Source organism: Pavona decussata, unplaced genomic scaffold (genome assembly GCF_977016875.1).
Source record: "Pavona decussata unplaced genomic scaffold, jaPavDecu1.1 SCAFFOLD_234, whole genome shotgun sequence".
In the NCBI taxonomy this organism is placed as follows: domain Eukaryota; kingdom Metazoa; phylum Cnidaria; class Anthozoa; order Scleractinia; family Agariciidae; genus Pavona; species Pavona decussata.
The window spans coordinates 44-17,999 of record NW_028145639.1 but is presented as its reverse complement, the minus strand read 5'-3'; the positions used below and the strand labels follow the sequence as shown (position 1 = coordinate 17,999).

The 17,956-nt window shown below is 38.4% G+C and overlaps 4 protein-coding genes across 6 annotated transcripts; 3 read left to right on the top strand and 1 right to left on the bottom strand.

The window, feature by feature from the left end:
* Positions 1-197: 197 nt before the first annotated feature.
* LOC146457946 (BTB/POZ domain-containing protein 6-like) lies at positions 198-2,082 on the top strand. The gene has a single exon (XM_085091248.1). It carries the CDS (start codon positions 246-248, stop codon positions 1,560-1,562), a length of 1,317 nt encoding a protein of 438 aa, XP_084947374.1. The 5' UTR covers positions 198-245; the 3' UTR covers positions 1,563-2,082.
* Positions 2,083-4,714: 2,632 nt separating this feature from the next.
* On the top strand, positions 4,715-7,174 carry LOC146457945 (BTB/POZ domain-containing protein 6-like). Of its 2 annotated transcripts, XM_085091171.1 has the most exons (2): positions 4,715-5,639; positions 5,813-5,923. In XM_085091171.1, the coding sequence occupies exons 1-2, from the start codon at positions 4,944-4,946 to the stop codon at positions 5,816-5,818; spliced, it is 702 nt and encodes a 233-aa protein (XP_084947297.1). In that variant the 5' UTR covers positions 4,715-4,943; the 3' UTR covers positions 5,819-5,923. The 2 variants fall into 2 exon arrangements, with proteins under 2 accessions (XP_084947297.1, XP_084947296.1); XM_085091170.1 differs by having other exon boundaries at positions 4,720-7,174.
* A 129-nt stretch (positions 7,175-7,303) lies between these two features.
* On the bottom strand, positions 7,304-14,249 carry LOC146457944 (uncharacterized). Of its 2 annotated transcripts, XM_085091172.1 has the most exons (10): positions 14,053-14,249; positions 13,848-13,932; positions 11,832-11,875; positions 11,303-11,354; positions 10,856-10,941; positions 10,566-10,609; positions 9,426-9,572; positions 9,212-9,265; positions 8,499-8,585; positions 7,304-7,538 (listed from the first exon to the last, which is right to left on the bottom strand). In XM_085091172.1, exons 1-10 carry the CDS (start codon positions 14,171-14,173, stop codon positions 7,434-7,436), a joined length of 825 nt encoding a protein of 274 aa, XP_084947298.1. In that variant the 5' UTR covers positions 14,174-14,249; the 3' UTR covers positions 7,304-7,433. The 2 variants fall into 2 exon arrangements, with proteins under 2 accessions (XP_084947298.1, XP_084947299.1); XM_085091173.1 differs by having other exon boundaries at positions 11,832-11,877; positions 13,849-14,201.
* Positions 14,250-14,387: 138 nt separating this feature from the next.
* LOC146457943 (uncharacterized) lies at positions 14,388-17,515 on the top strand. The gene is made up of 2 exons (XM_085091174.1): positions 14,388-15,680; positions 17,231-17,515. Exons 1-2 carry the CDS (start codon positions 15,078-15,080, stop codon positions 17,333-17,335), a joined length of 708 nt encoding a protein of 235 aa, XP_084947300.1. The 5' UTR covers positions 14,388-15,077; the 3' UTR covers positions 17,336-17,515.
* The last annotated feature ends 441 nt before the right edge of the window (positions 17,516-17,956 follow it).

Here is a 17,956-nt window from a genome sequence, read left to right as displayed (position 1 = left end):
TAATAAATGTATTTTTAACGGTTGTAATGTAGTAACTACAGGTAATTTAAAGAGCCACCTTGGCACCATAGTTATGTAAACCTTGTTATGCCTTGAGAGGAAGAGAGAGGACCCTGGGAACGAGATTGAAGGTGGACCCGTACCTCCCTGAATGGCCCGAGACGCCCGAGATTTGTAAACCCAGCGGAAGGCAAAACCCTTGCTCGCTTGTATCGGGATACTCAGAGTGAAATCACAGTGGTGAGATGGCTCAAATTGATGAGAATTGGCAGACAAAATGTTCATCTATCAGCCAAAGAACCAAGTTTATTTTCAACAACGAATTGTTAAGTGATGTGAAGTTTGTTGTTCCTGTGTCGAGTGGCGAAAGTGAAACTAAGGTGATCCCAGCTCACAAGTTTGTACTCGCAATCAGCAGTCCTGTGTTCTATGCCATGTTCTATGGTCAAATGGCGGAGACTACAGACTCAATTGAACTGCCTGACTGTGAGTACGAGAGTCTGTTGGAGTTGTTTCGCTACATGTACAGCGATGAAGTGAATTTAACCGGAAGTAATGTAATGCTTGTGCTGTACTTGGCGAAGAAATACATGGTGCCTTCACTCGCTGACAACTGCACTAAATTTTTGCGAGACAACTTGGAAGCATCCAATGTGTTCTCCATTCTACCGCACGCTCAGAAATTTGAAGATAAAGATTTGGAAGATCGATGCTGGGAGTTGATTGAGAAGCACACAGAGGAAGCTGTGACGTCAGATGAATTTGTCACGCTTGAGAGATCTCTGGTGGAGTCTGTCGTAAAGAGAGAGACACTGGATGTGAAGGAAGTTGAGTTGTTCAAGGCTGTCGATCGCTGGGCCAAAAGAGAAAGTGAAAGGCAAGGGATAACCCCAGACGGCGGGGCGAAAAGAAGAATTATCGGAGAAGAAATTTTGAAAGAAATACGGTTTCCCTTGATGTCGGAGAAGGAGTTTGCTTCGGCTGTGATTGATTCCAAGCTGTTAAATGTTCAAGAGATTGGTGACATGATGAAACACTACAACGGTGTTTTAACATCCCCATTAGCATTCACACAATTTCCAAGGTTGAAAAGACCTGTAGTCTATCGATGTCACAGATTAGGAGAAATAAAACCGCCAGACACTTGCTGGGAATACTCAGGTTGCGACAGTATTTGTGTAACTGTGAACAAGGCAATCAAGCTGCATGGGGTTCAGCATTTTGGCAGAGAAGGTTGCAAGTACACAGTTTCCAATGAAATCAAAGATGCCACAAATGGCTCTTCCTTGTCTAAACAGTCAGGAACATACTCCTCAGAGCAAGACACTGGTGTCGCCTATTATGGTTTTGATATCCCTTTTGACCCTCCAATAAATTTAGAGGAAGGTAGAAGGTACAACATTGTATCACAGATCAGTGGTCCAGTGTCATGGTATGGAGAACATTGGAAAACAGTTGCTGAATCCAATGGAGTACGATTTACTTTCAGCAGGTCAAATGATAGCACCAATGGGACCGTTGAGACCAGAGGCCAGTTTCCTGCCTTCCTTTTCAGCTGTTAGTCCGGATGGGAGAGGGTCTTCTGGTTGTCAACTTCATAATTCATTGATGTATGAGGTACTCAGACAGTACTGACTTTACAGAGACACGATAAAGGAGTGGTTTAGTAGCACAGGGGACTCACTACCTGGGCTATTTTCATTAGACAAGAAACTCAGTGAAGGTCACCTGTACTGACACAAGGGCAGTTTGTCAACCTTTACTTTTACGACTTGATACGACCGTATGGAAAACGTTTTCTCCGAGTCTTAATACTCAAATATGTGAGCCTCAGATCATTACCCTAGCCTCCTCTCTGTGGGGCGAAAAACTGCTTCTTATATTCACGATCTCCCTAAACAGTTTACCTTAAAAAACGATTCCACTACCAAATCAGGGACACCAAACGTTGTGTACTGTGTGCCCAGATCGCCAGTGTACCTTTAAAGGCATATCGCTATAAGCTAGTATATTTTGCTTATTTTAGTTGCTACCGGAAAGGTTTAGGGAATGAAATTTTATTCCCCAAATGTATGGTCTGTTGCTAGCTTTACGAAAAATCTTAGCTGTCCTTTTCTCTCATTTTTCGCTTTACTTGCCATATTGGCTACTAGCGTATTAGTTTATGCAAAAGTGCTCAAGAAATTGATTTCTTATCTAGTTCAGTTTCCTTATAATACTTTATTGTACCTAAAGAATGAAAATAATAGTCACTTTTAGAAAAGAACAAGAAAAATAGTTTTTCAGACGGTCAAATATGCTTGATCTCCCGCATGGGAAAGGGGGCGAATTTAGACCGAGATGATTCCCCTTGTTGCATGCCATAATTGAATCCCTTATGTTGGATTATGTACATAAACTCTTTTAGCCTTCTATGTAGCTGTCAGCGACGAGAATATGTTTATCGTCATCTGAAGATAGCGAGGATACTCAGTTTAGATCAGTGTGCCTGGAGTCAATGAAATAAAGTTAGAATTATTATTACTGGAAAATTGTTTATTTCTGTTCTGCGAGGTTTGGAAAATTAGGTGCAGCCGAAAATACGCCATCGGAATCAATCGTCCCAAGTCTCTGCAGAGTCGAACTTAATAAATTAGGTTCAGTACATGAGTGGAGCGGCTCCTGGGTCGGGCCTTACCTATTTCCTAGGCCTCTACCTGTGTTCCATCTACATCTGGGTTAATCTGTTTTTGGTTCACATGGTTCGAGAGACCTCAGCAGACAAAGAGCCTCCCAAGTCGGGTATACCGCGAGCGGAGCCTTCCAAACCGAACTCTTTGTCCTATACCACATTTGGGAGGCTAGGCTTTCCCCAGCCGTTTTCCTCCGGGTAACGTCAAAGATCGAAATTAATTGATAGTGAGGGCCTGGGAGAAAGCCGTACAGGGATTGGGCAAGATCGGGCAGTAAGTCGTATCAATCCTGACCTCGAACGGGTGATCCGTATTCAGCATGAAAACGGGTAAACTGAACACATTGAACACTACAAAGTCCACATATGAAGTCAGTAGCAAATAACACGGAATATCTCCCACTGATATGGAGTCCTACGGGCCATAACTTTGTGCTGGCCGTTTGCCTGGGTTTAAAACTAAACGTTAAGGAGATTATGAGATGTCGAGTGTTGGTCAACGCTAGCATGTTTAAGACACTGTTGGCTGTGCACACTGTGAAATGAGTGGACTGGAAAGTTTGGATAATTCTAATTTCTGGTACCCCGTTCTCCCCGTTTGGCTCTGAAGTCGAGATAGTGATTGGTGGACTTTTGATCTTATTTTTGTCTGTTTGTGTAAACTACTGACTAATCAATAGGAACTCACATTCTACAGGCACAATGAAAAACAACAAAATCAATGACAATGACGAGGCATGACGTTTTCTCATTTTAACCAATAAATAAATAAATAAATAAATAAATAAATAAATAAATAAATAAATAAATAAAAAGCCACGTTCACTGACTTTTGCAGACTTGAAAATATCGGACTTTTCCGCTAGATGTCATACGTCTGTTAAACTGGTTAATTTTTTTCTAGTTTTGATTTTTGATTGTTTGTAAAAGCACTTCAAGTAGTTTTCAAAACATCTGGATTAGTCATTGTCATATGCATGAGAAAAAAATTCGGAAAAACATAAAAAAAAACTTCTAACCAAGACTCACAACTTTTTCGATTTCTAGTGGGAGATTTTTTATGTACTAGCATGTTTGAACTGTATTTTTTCAAAAGTAATGTTTTGTTCCTTTGAATCTGATTTCATTGTAAGGCACACCTGTCTAAGACGGCTAAAGACGTTCATTTCTAGACTTTCCAAAACTAAGGGTCGGTTATTAAAAGACAGTTTGGACGGTGTTTAGCAAACTGGCCACGTTCTAAGTCATTTTCAATTTTGCCAACAGTCATATCTAAACATTGTCTGCTGCTGACGGTAACAAAAAGGCTTGTCTTAAGCCGCGGCCTTAGTTAGGCTCTGTTTAAATAATTGGCCTTAAGTCTTTTTCCAGTTCTTGCCTTCGACTGGTTCTAGCACTTGCGCGCGTGTTCAGTATGCGTTGACCTGCTGAATTTAGTAAGTCAATTTCCAATGAACAATGTTAAGGGGAAAATATCACTTAAAAACTGAGAACGTCACTGAGAACATAAAAACTGACAATTGTGGTGATCTTTTATCTGCCCGAGAAGTATTGTTCAAACCAATCATAACCCAATTATATCAACTGGTGATGGTTTAAACTAGCGCTTTATCTTACTAAATTATAGTTTTTTGAATGGACATCGTAAACGTCAAAAATATTTTGGGAATTTTGACGAGAACGCACGTTAGAAGCAAGGATTCGTGGACCACGGGATCGCTTGGGTTACCACGGCTATCGGGAATGGGGCTAGGCATTGCATGGCGTCCGGTGTGTGTCGGTTTACACAGCCATACGTCCCTATAGACCATGTGCGTCTGTAACAACCCTGAGCTGGGCTGACACAAGACTTGACACTACCAACCGGCAACGTTTGTTGGCGATATTCGAAATTCATTGTTTTTATATTAAGTTTATCTGTAATGGTTGTAATGTAGTTACTGCAGGTAATTTAAAGAGCCATCTTGGCACCATAGTTATATACTTATGCTCTTTAATTTGTGTTGATGAAAAGGAACACAGCCTCTGGGAGCAAGATTGAGCTTTGACCGCTTGATGACATAAACAGCACTGGGCACCAACCTCGTTCACCAACCCCTCTTCCTTACTCCCTCGAGAGAGGAGTTAAAAGGACCCTGGGAACGTGGTTTACGGGTCACCCGTACCTTCCGGGATTGCCCGAGACGTCCGGGATTTGTACACCCAGCAGAAGGCGGAAGCGGTGAGCATTCTTTCTTGCATCGGATACTACAAGGGAAATTACAGAGGTGATATGGCACAAGTTGACGACAATTGGCAGACAAAATACCCATCTATCAGCCAAAGAACCAAATTTGTTTTTAACAAAGAATTGTTAAGTGATGTGAAGTTTGTTGTTCCTGTGTCGAATGGCGAAAGTGAAACCAAGGTGATCCCAGCTCACAAGTTTGTACTCGCAATCAGCAGTCCTGTGTTCTATGCCATGTTCTATGGTCAAATAGCGGAGACTAAAGACTCAATTGAACTGCCTGACTGTGAGTACGAGAGTCTGTTGGAGTTGCTTCGCTACATGTACAGCGATGAAGTGACTTTAACCGGAAGTAATGTAATGCATGTGCTGTACTTGGCGAAGAAATATATGGTGCCTTCACTCGCTGACAAATGCACTAAATATCTGCGAGACAACTTGGAAGCATCCAATGTATTTTCAATTCTGCCGCACGTTCAGAAATTTGAAGATAAAGATTTGGAACATCGATGCTGGGTAGTGATTGAAATGGACACAGAGGAAGCTGTGACGTCAGATGAATTTGTAACGCTTGAGCGATCTCTGGTGGAGTCAGTTGTGAAGAGAGAGAAACTGAATGTAAAGGAAGTAGAATTGTTTAAAGCTATCGATCGCTGGGCCACTATAGAGAGTGAAAGACAAGGGATTGTTCCTGATGGTGGGGCAAAAAGAAGAATTCTTGGTGATGAGATTGTGAAAGCTGTAAGGTTTCCACTGATGTCCCTGAAGGAGTTTTCATCAGTAGTTTTTGATTCCAACATTCTTATCATGGAAGAGATTGGTGCTATGATGAAATACTACAGTGGTGTCAGTTTAACTTCTCCTTTGGCATTTATTCAATCCCCAAGGTCTGAGTCTTTCTATCAATGTTGCAGATTTAACAAGTTGTGTCCCCCAGACGGTCCCTGGTGCTACTCTGAATATTCAGCTGATGCCATTGGTTTGACTGTCAGCAAGGTTATAAAGTTACAGGGGGTGCGGCATTTTGGCAGCAAAGGTGGTGAATACACAGTTTCCATAGAAGTAAAACTAAGGGCAAATGATTTCTTTTTGGTAGAACAATCAGGATCATACAACTCAGAAAAAGATGAACTGCATGACTATTATATGTTTGATGTCTTGTTTAAGCCTCCAATTTGCTTAGATCGAGGCCAGGTGTACGACATTATTTCAAATATCAAGGGTCCTAAATCATGGTATGGAGAAGAGGGGCAAGAAACTGTTGAATGCCGGGGAGTACATTGTACCTTCAGTTATTCAGGTGCTAGTAGTAGTGGAACTAATGTAACAAGAGGCCAGTTTCCAACTTTGCTCCTGAGCTGAAGTCGCCGCTTTAAACTGTCTGAGATTGTTGAAACCCAAACGTTTTAAGTGGTAAGGGCAAGTATATTTTCTAGCTGCACCTTAAAAATACTGGCGTATATAGAAATACATACTACATGTAGCAAAATATTTTGCATGTCGAAACAGGAAATTCATGCAGTGGAAATCCTGCAAAATATCCCACTTTAGGCGTTCAAAATAATTTAGAACTGCATCAATCTGTTTGACCAATACACCCATACACAAGTACAATAAATCTAAAGACAGTCAATGTGTCCTAACAAGTATCATTTTCAATTGGGAAGATACTTATTTTTCTTTAGTTTCGTTGTGTAGTATTAGCATCTGTTCTAGAACATACCCCCACCCCACGCAAGGGATTTTTTCTAATACGCCCAACCCCTCAGGAAATTCCAATTAACTCATACTTTTCTTTAACTTGTTTGGCTTTTGATCCCCTACCCCACCCCCCTTCTGTAGGGAGGGGGTGATAGTATGGATATTTTCTAGAATTACACATTTCAAAATAACTCTCAATGAAAACCATACAGGACCGAATATTGTAAACCTGAGGAACCATCAAGGACTGTACAAACATATAACAAAGTACGAGATAAACCCCAGATGAGGCAAATCTTATCTTAATATATAAATTCATGCTACTCTAATATTTCTCCAGTTCCTATAAAATTCAGCCAAATAATCTTCCAAAAGATCTAGTTTTCTTCATAGCTTGGCTTTCTTGCTACACCTCTACTGTTTGTACACAGTAATAATTACTGTAATAATTACAGTTATTTATAATTATAGTACTAATAGTTACATGTAATATGTAATAATAAAATAAATGTCAAGTATTTTTGTAATCCTACTGATAAGAAATTTGTAACGTAAATAAAGGTATCATGCTTGCAGTCATGTTTTAATTTGGTGAGTTTGTCCACAAACTGCACCAAAAGGTCCTTTTGGGTTTAGCATGACGGACTTGCTTTCCCTGAATCCTTGAATTTCAGGTTTTCCATCAGTGCAGTCCACACTGCAATAAATTGGTCAATTTGAAAAAGAATCTAATTTTACAGACCGATAAGTCAGCCCAGGTTTAGCAGTAAAGCAATGGACCTTGCATTTTCTTTAAGAGTTTCTGGACACAAAGGCTGCAAAAAGTGCTCATGTTCATTCAGATTGCAACAAGCTCTTTTCCAAGTCCGACCAAATGTCCTTTCCAGTTTCCAAACAGTTTATAAGCATTTCAACTTTTCTTGAGTCTAAGCTGCCCTCCTGAAACAAAGAAAAAAATGATTTTATTTTACTCACATTCCCTCTTTGTATACACAAAAACTGTACTGGCACATGATGTCTGGCTGGCTGTAAACTATTAACTTCAATCTTTGTTCTACCTTCTTGAAAGCAAATAAAAATAGCAATATATATTTTCCCATGACAGAAGGTTGTGATCTTTTATTACTTATTCAAAGCTCAAATTACACCCTACCTACCTACCTACCTACTTGTTTAGTTTCTCCTGGACTTCACTACATCATGATCTCTTTAAGGGAATTGTTCATAATAAGTGGTTTGAACAGGACCCACCTTGTCTGGGGTAGGGGGGTTATCGAAGATACCACCAATCTCATGAACATTACTGACAAAATTTTATTGGCTTTAAAATTAGGCTCGAGAAAGCCGGACCCGAGGGGACAGTGGAAAACGAGCCTACTTTAAAATTTGAGTTAACACAAATATTCAGCTAGCAAGAGTCAACATAATTTGCTAGATAAACAATAAAAATTTACGTTTGAATCTCATTGTCCTTGTTCTACTGCTGGATAGAGGGGTGGCTTTGCAATAAAGACATCACCTTTTGACATTGAGGAAAGGGGATTCAGGCAGAGACCATCATATATTTTGTGGTTTGGTGGGTTCTGTTCGAGTAAGGAAGTTTGACCACTTCTGTTTGTTAAAAAAAAAATTAACAATTTATTGCTTAGAATCAGTAAACAAGAAAGTGCACAACACAACAATTTGCTCTTATGAAGGGCTAGCACTTGAAATGTCAGCTCTTTATGGTGGCCAGTTACCTTTAGTTATCACCTCAGTTGATAAAACCAAATATTTGTTTTCATTCCCCAACTGTTGTAGCCACAAATTTCCTTTAGAAACTAACCTCAATGTTGTACAATATTATTAAATAAAAAGTAGGCAGCAAATTAAAACAAAAAAACAAAGAACCCTACAAACCTGCCGTAGGTGGTCTAAGTCATCACCAAAACTAGATGTTACCATCTCCATGTAATAGTCATGGAAAGTACTTTTGTTATGGCCTTCCTAGATGAAGGAAACATAGCTGTACAGATCAGTTGGAAAAATGAAAATACTGATAATGGTTTACTTGGGTGCACTAATTTATTGCTTTGCAATTATATAATTTGCCTTATGTTGTTGAATTTTTTCAAACCATCCCTTTGTTCCGACAATCCATATAATATATAAAAACTGTTCTATTGAGGCCTTAAACTGCTGTTTAAAAGTAAAAACTAAAATCCAAGCTGATGATGCCCTTGATCGGAAAAAGGTTGGATTTTAGTTTTTACTTTTAAACAGCAGTTTAAGGCCTCAATAGAACAGTTTTTTATATTCTTAACCATGCTGCTGAAGGACAACATGAACAAATCCATATAATAACAAAAGGTAAAGTCATACTACAATGTAAGTGGTCCACAAAACTGGAGCTTATTACCCAAATAGGAGTATTGCAAGGTCCCCTGGATGGGGTGTTAGTCCATCACAGGGTTACCCCTGACACTACATGTTTGTTGCCACAAAGTTTCTTGTCTAAGGAAACAACACAGCCCTAAAGAGACCAACCTAGCCTTCAAATACCATAAAGAATATTGTTTACAAGTTTTGTATTTTTTTTGTTTACAAAATCAGAGTCAAGGAGTTGAACTAACCTTGTCAGTTCCTTGATGCACTGTTTGATTTTCTATCAGTTCTCCTGACTTTTCCTGATGGTGTAAAAAAGCAGAACAAAGTTTTTTTATACGTAAAACTATATCTTATTTAAGAGAGTAATGAAAAGAAAAAAAGCTAATACTAAAATGGCTGATTCTGAGCTCTGGGGCATGATCGGATTGGACTTCAAATTCTACACAATATTTTTCATACTTCTGCACCATCTGGCAAACTTTCTTCCATCTTGTCCAGCTCGTCCATTTTGCGACAAATCTGTTGGTTAATCTGCATGACCTGTCTCCAGAGACCAATCTCAACATACTGCTCTGGAAGGGGCAGGGATGGCTTGGTTTTCACATCCTATTAAAAAGAGAAACCTGCATGTTATAGATTAAAAAGAAAGTTTATTGTCACTTGCTAATAAATGTATAAATATTAACAGAAGGGTTTTCTACCAGAAATGGGATAAATTGCTTTTTTAAGTAAATGCTTCACATTTATCAAAATCAAGATTTTCTGCATTAAATGTGGATCTGTCATATATTTTCCTTTTTGCAGAAAGGGCTGAATTTCAAAGGATTTGAGCACATTAACTGCCACAACAGTAAAGTAGAGGCAAAATTCCTTGCAAATCAGCCCAGGCAGAAAAATGCAAAATCTTTGATTAAGCTAAATCTGGGCACATTTGGAGCATTTTTCTGAATTTTTGGCCATAAAGTGATTAAATAGAAAACCCTTCAATTATTGAAGTGATCCTAACCAACTCCAATAAAAGTAAGGCTTTAAATTTACACATAACAAAAGGCCTTTAAGTGTGGCTGTACAGGTGGATGATGTGAAATAAAGATTATCATAGCTTCTTGAGCTTTAACTTGCAGCCTTTAATTTAATGCCATACAAGTGATGATGAGAACGATGATGATGATGATGATGATGATGATGATGATGAGTCTGGAGCTTCAAGGCTCCCACTTCTATCCATAATTCCAAGGCTAGAAGACGTACCATCTCTAGCAAAGAGACCTCAATATCATGACCAATAATCTGTAACACTGTCAAGTACCAAACTGTGATATACAGCCATCTCAAAATGTACCGACAGCTTGCAATTATGTCATCTGTAGGGGTGTTGTTTATTTGCTGCTTGTAGTTCACTTATTTTCATTATGAGAACCTCCCTAGCAGGCGAGAAACCCTGGCCCTTCATGTCCTGTCTACCGCTCCTGTTAAAGGAGTCTCCCGTTTAAGCTGTCTACCATTCCGGTTTAATGTTGCCTTAACTGCTACAAAACATTTTTACAGGACTGAACCCAGCCTTACCAAACATTTCACAGTTAAAAAATATGACTAAACCTTGAGGTAGATGTCCATTGTGATATCCTTCAAGAATGTTCTTCCTGTAAAAAAATTTAATCATTAAATTATGTAGAAGAAAATGACTTCCACAATAATAAAGACTTTTTAAATTCAAATATCGTTTGTTTGATGGTGACATTTTCGTGACACTAGATTATAAAACTTTCTTCTCATAAGAACCGAAGAATAGCCAGTGATTAAATTTACTACCATCTGCATAACATGTACAGTAATGTTGGTGAGTATGAGCTTCATTAATTATTAAGCACAAGCCTCTTATCCTTTACCTTCATGTAACTTTTTAAACAGCAGTGAAACTCTCTTGATTAAACCTAACAGCTCAAAAGACATCTCTGACATCTCCTTTGTGTAGCTGATGACAAAAGTTGTGAGGAAATGTTGTGTTAATGTTTTCAGTTACAGTCTATTTCTTATCGCTATGTGTTAAGTCCTGGTCACTGTTCTAGAATCATCACTCATGCATACCGTAAAAGCTATATTATTAAGCCCCCCCCCCCCCCAACCCCTCTCTAATAAGCCCCCTATTTGGAAGTCAGGTTTTGTAATAAGCCCCCTCTCTAATAATCCCCCTTCCCCTTTTGGGACATGTGATCTTGTGATTAGTCCCTCCTATATTCTCTATTACAAAATCCACTTCGATATTGTGGCCCAGTTGGTTTGCTTTTGAAAAACATCAAAAAGTTCTCTTAATTAAAATTACCAAGACTACATACCGTTTTTTCAGTCCGGGTGACAGGGTTTGAATTTCCCCAGCTGGGCTCCATTCTATAATAGTATTATGGATTTTAATACGTAATTAAAATACTTTGATCAAGAAAGAGATTAATAACTACATAAAGCACTGAAAGGAGAGACAACACCTGCAACCACACAATGCAAACTTGCAAAGAAGCGCATAAGGGAAAAAGTGCAATGTAACGGTCCAAAAAAGAAATGCGTTGGCAGAATATGACTGTTTCCTCATGCTATTTGACTCTCTAGGTTTTACTTACTCGAACGCGAAGCGACTGACACAAAGATTTTTATTATAACCGAACGACGGTTGAACTCAACTGAACTTGAATAATAATGAATAGCTTAAATATCCCTAGCGGTTCACACATTCTGCACGCATTATTCATAGCTTAATTATTCCGAGTGGTTCACACATTCTGCACGCATCTAGTATTACAACAATGACCATCAGCCACATTCACAATACTGACTGGAAAATAAATTGAAGATTATAACATCTTACATTACCATTACTGAAGGTTGCCAGAAGGCCAGTTTTGGTCTCTATTTTTCTGCAAACATAAAACAACAATTATTTAAAAGACCACTGCAAGATATACCACAGATGGACTACTTGACTATCTTTGAGGTCAGAGGCCTTTGCAATGATTAAAGGGTCTGGGAAAATGAAGGGTACATGGAATTCATTTTCAGTGGAAATTGAAACAATAGATTATCTTATCATTGCACTGTAGGCTGATGTAAATCAACAATGTGATGTTCCAGAATTATCCAAGCCACTCCTATGAAGGGTACTCTTGGTCTGGATACTCCCCTCTGCAAATTCAAATTAAGCTTTACACTTGCTTTAAAACAATAAATTGGCTTTGGAGACCTTCCTTCTCCATCCTTCTTATGAGGAAATTCCAATCAGTTTTCATATTGACCATAAGAAATCTCTTTAATATCCCTCTCTGGAATAGTAGACTGACCTCACTGTATGAAACACATTAACATTCAATCATTTGCCTGACTTTCCCTCTACCTCTCAAGAGATATGTGATTATCGGAACTTGTAGTTAAGTTAATTCAGTTGGGGATATTTTGAGTATCATTAACACTATTTTCTCTCTCATGTAGGATGGTTACAGATAATTTAGACCATTTAGTAGTATAGCCAACACTCCATTTCCTATTCATTTCATTGAGTGATTATTTTATTTTTTCTTGTCACCTGTTGAACCTACTGAGCCACACCAACCTCTGGAGATCTGAAGTCTGGAAATTTAACCCCCCCCCCCCCCACCTAATCATCAACCCACTCCTCCCCATTGTACCAGAATGGTTCAAAATTGAACCACCCCAACCGAAAAAAATGGTCCAAATTGAACTACCTAAAAAATTTGCAAAGCCCAAATACGCAACTGCCAACTACCAATGCCTTAAAATTATCCATAACTAAAACATGTTAGCTTGCAGGATCCAAAAATACATTGAAGCCTCAAAAACTCATTAATAACTCATAAGCCAATTGACCTATCAAATGGTTGATAATACATCATGTGCAGTGACTTTATATTGATAAACCTCCTCCTTATTAGTATTCAGTGTTTTATCAGCTGATGAAACACTCCTCATTAGCATGCGCTGTTTTATCAGCTGATAACATTCCTCATTAATATGCGGTGTTTTTCTCATACGCTAATTTCCAACGTTCACAAAAGCATAATAAAAATTATTGTTATGAACTCTGTTGACACACGCTGATCCAGGAATGTTTTTGAAGCTGTTCAAGAAACTCGCAGCACATGTTTTTAAACCCGATAAAACACTCCTGCTCGTTTTTTAAACATTACGTAAAAGATCAGGACTCCTTCACAGAATCTTTGTCAAGTGGTAAGACTTTGCTTTTGGTCACATGACTTGAGCTGGTGTGAGTCAGAGACAAAGTGAGACAGCGGTTACAAACAATCGGTCTTTCTGGACATTTTGTGACCACCATGACTAACACCACCTCAAGTCGTGACAAAAAATTAACATCTCACTACTTGACAAAGATTCTGTGAAGCTTGTATGCTTAAATGTATTTTCGAAAAAACTTAATCCTGGAGTTTGGGAAAATTTCAGGTTAAAATGTAGAGGAAAAAATCATAAGGTTGCTTTTGTGAGGGTTGTACAGGGGTATTTTCGTGATGCGTGATTAGCTGATTTTAATTCCTGTGAAACGTGAATGTAATAAATTATTCTTTGTAATCCGTGACCTGAAGGTTTTGCGTGACCCATGAAGAGCTTGAAAATGAAATTTTCATTTCCGTGATCCGTGATTTCCTATTTTTTCTGTTCGTGAACCATGCAAGAGACCCCCCCTGTACGACCCTCTTTTGTCAGGGAGGTTTGTTGACCCACATGGGAGACTGGGGATTTGTTCTGTATCTGGGAAACTCGCGCATAATCCAGGAAAGTATAGATTAATACCGTTTGGAGAAATTAGTCACTGATCAGTTGTATGAAGTTGATAGGATCTACTGCCTTTCAGCCACGTACCTTTTTTTTGCGTTATAAAGACCACCCACTCCAAAGCAAGTGCAAATGTTTTGTATTGCGGAAAAGACATCACTTGAAGAATCATCTGATTGGAAAATGTAAAATGCTCCGTAAACAATCAATTAAGACTTGCAATGTACATGTAAATGATCTCGAGAACACTGAGGCGTTCGAATGATAGAAATTAATCATTGGGTTACAAAACCATTTGAAAGGTCTTCCTTCTCCGGAAGGTTTGCGTCTCGAAGTTTTCGCTTCTTCGTCTTCTTTTCGCTGCGAAGCTCGTCTCCTGTATGCAGAGCTGAGTTAAATCTAGATGATTCCATTTCAACTGTCTACTGTTATGACTTTTAAGTACAAATCAACACGTGCTGCCAATTTCAGCGCGTGCGTGACTACTTTTACCGCTGGTAATACAATACCAACAGGGAAGGGAGGGTTTGACATCGAAGATAGCACAGCTGTTAAAGTCTTCATAACTTTCAACAGTTAATTATACTTTTAAAGTTACATTTTTGACATAATTTGTTTGCTTTTAGTCAAATTGCTTTGAAAATGCAACTCAAAGCAATGTCTTGCACAATTCACACACACTTACCCTACCCGAGAAAGTAATAAGTTGCTCGTGTGCTAATTAGTTCGTGACGCTTCGCAAAGAGAATGGTGTCACCTGCAAATAGCATGGCTAACCACAACGTTTTACTGGCTGAAAAACGCGGTAAATTTTCAAAACGGTTATGAAAAGTTGTCATGATTTGCTCTGAATTCAGAGGATGCGGTCTGGCTTGACAAAAGGAGTCGTAATCACGAAAACAGTTTCGTAATTAACGCCAGTTCATATTTCCTGTTACCATAGAGTTTAGAACGCATTTGAAGAATTTTACACGTTGCAGGTGAAAAGTAAGACTCGGAATATCAAATAACTGTTTATAAAGTATCGATTGATGATCAGCAAGAGTGTGGTCTTCGCTGGAGCATACGTGAGTTGCTGTTGATTGTTGTGGAGACGGTGTTGAAATTATCATCACCGCATCTGGAGTTTCTCTTGATCTTTGACTTTTGAAAGGCTTGTTCGAGATTATTGACTTGTTCGTATAGCGAATTAATGCCAACAGCATTGTGATGCGGCTCATAATGGTTTTGGCGGGTTGCATCTTCGGTCATGTATGTTCACGCTGATTTTAGCTCACACAGCAATGGGACTAGTTTTAGAATTTTATCGATAGTGCAATGTATCTTCCAAGGAGAAAATGCAGAAAGGTGTTTCTCTGGATTTGCTTGGCTGTCGTTGGGCAAGTCATCGTTTCGTTATTTCTACATGTAGAGTTCAATTTCGCGCCAATTAGGCACGATAGTTCCACTAATACGAGACTGAACAGGATTAAATCTCGTCTGAGACTTCAGTCAAGTCAAGATGTCGAACAAATGGGAGAAGCCTTCAAGTTAGTTGCTGGAGAAAAATTGGACGTCGCTCGTGCCAACGATGGTGTAAGCTTATATTACAAGGGAAGTTTTATGACTAAATCAACAGAGTTTCCAGTAACTAGAAAGAATCTTCGAAATCCAGTCCAAGGAATCATTGGACATAATCAATCCATTAGCTTATCAGCGGGGCTGATCGCACAGGAAGGAGTCGAACACAAATCAGTTTATCATGGCCAGACGCGTGCAAAAGAAAACAATGTTGGTCACGAAATTAGACAAGAAAATGGCGAGGAGATGGACGTTACAGAACTGAAAGATATATTTATTTCTGTTAAAACTACTGGGGATTATCACAATACGCGAGTAACTGTTTTGCAACACACCTGGTTTCAAAATGCCAGAGATCAGGTATGTTTATTAATTATTTTATAGGGCTGTGATCAATACGTAATTACCCCTTAATACAGCGTTAATACATATTGAGCAGACAGGTCACGAGAATCAAAATAATAATCACAGATTTCTCAGACAAAAAACAGGAACTGATATGTTGAGCCTGAAAGACTCATGGAGAGTATAGAGTTACAACCCATCCCTTGATTAAAATTGAAATAAATTATTCATGAAAGATGTATATTCAGCATGCAATGGGTTTTCCAGATTTTTCTTGTTTTTCATACAATTGATCTGCTGAATATAGAAAATATATTACATGCATTGTAGGAATCTCCTTGAAGCATTACCTAGGCTACAATGTTTGGGCACAGGAGTGTTTTAACAGCCTAATTACCATACCCTTGACTCCTGATAATGCCCCGGGGGGGGGGGGGGGGGGTACTCAAGTACTGTTTTACACAGGGAGGCACTTTAGTACTCAAATAGTAGTACTCAAGTACTCGAAGGGGTACTCAAGTACTGTTTCAGACAGGGAGGCACTGCCCTGAGGTCCAAACCTTTACCCTTTTATATACATTTTTGTCAGGAAAGATAACCGTTTCAAATAACTTCCATAGGTGATGGTACCCCTTTCACATACTTATAGTACTGTAGAAAAACTATCTTTTTCCGTTGGGTTTGTTCGAGATATTTTGAAAAGCCCTTTTAAATACCTAAGTGACGGTTTTCCCTACCCTTTTCTATTCCTTGGCTCATGAAATTCCTTCCCTTTTATATAACTCCGTCCTGAAAAAGGAACCTCTTTTGAGTGGAGCTTCCCTATACAGTCCATTATGGGGAGTACCCCCTCCTAGGTTATATGCCTTTCTTAACAGCTTGCACTAGTGCAAATTTGTAATTACATAACATTACAAATGGATTTTATTGATAAGTGTCAATAAGTGTCAAGACTTTGAAATATTTGTCCTGACAACACCATCAGCCAGATGGTTGCTAATTAGTTAATTATTACAGGGCCAGACAATAATGAATAATTAAGTACATGTCATGATGAAGAGAAAAATAATGTATATAATGAGTCAGATCCAGAGGGGATTGTAAAACAGATGAAAATTATAGGACAATAAATTTTAGTCACAATTTATGATCCTCCTTTCCCACACATGCACCGTTACCCCAAAACTCACTGGACCATAGTTTGCATGGGTTTATAAATGGCTGTAATGATTCTTGAGGATGGTCTGGTGAGTTGGAAAAAAATATTTTGTTTATAACATTAATTTTGGTCACTCAATAAATTTATAAAACATGACCGGTCAAAAGAGGAAACAGTTGTTACCAAAGGCAAGCAAGTGAGAAAAAAGAGTAATGTTAATTGGACTCATTTTGTCCATTAGGTTGAAAAGTGGAACAAAACAAACAAACTTTCAAGCAAACAAAGACAATAAATTCAAGTTAAATTTAGTAGAATGCAAATTTGTAAATAAACAATTTATAAAATACCAGTAAATAGTGAAATGTTTTTCTTATTTGCATAATTTTAAGTTGTGGCTTTTTTTCAGGTTTATTTTTTTACAGATCAAGAAGATTCTAGGATGAATGAAAGTTTAGGTGAGAATTGTTTAACAACAATGGTCATTTTGAATAAAAAAAAAGTTAATAATTAACAATTATTGTGTCTCTTATGTCATGCTCTATGCTCCAGTTGTGATTGAAATCCTTACTTCAAGTTAATATTCTTGTTTGCAAATTTCATGTTTTCTTAGGTTAATTTCTACCAACCTATTGCAAAGTATAATTTGTGAGATCCAAAAGGCACAGTCACTAAAAATCAAGCTTTTATGTCAGTATATGCACAGTGTTACTTTGATAACACTCAATTTAATAAAGTTACCTCATAGAAGCAACAGTACAAGACTGTCATATTGCTGACATAGTCTCACTTTTATCTCAGGTCCACAAGGTTCATTAGAGTCTTTTAACTTTGTGCTGTCCCTGATAATGTTAAATACTCACCCCCCCCCCCCCCCACAAAAGGTGATTTTGGATTGGGCCCCACCCCAACCCCTTTGAAATTTAACATGACATGGTATGGCAGGTTTCAATGCTTTCCGCATGGTGTTATGGTTTTGAGCATCCCCCATTGTCCCTCTTGTTCAGATGCAATACAGTTATGTGATTTCTATGAGTGGGTTATTCTTCAATTTTCTGTACTTGTTTCATCAAGGTTGAATTTTTGAAGATGATGGGACCATTTGATTTCTTGACTAAGACAAAATCTTCCTAAA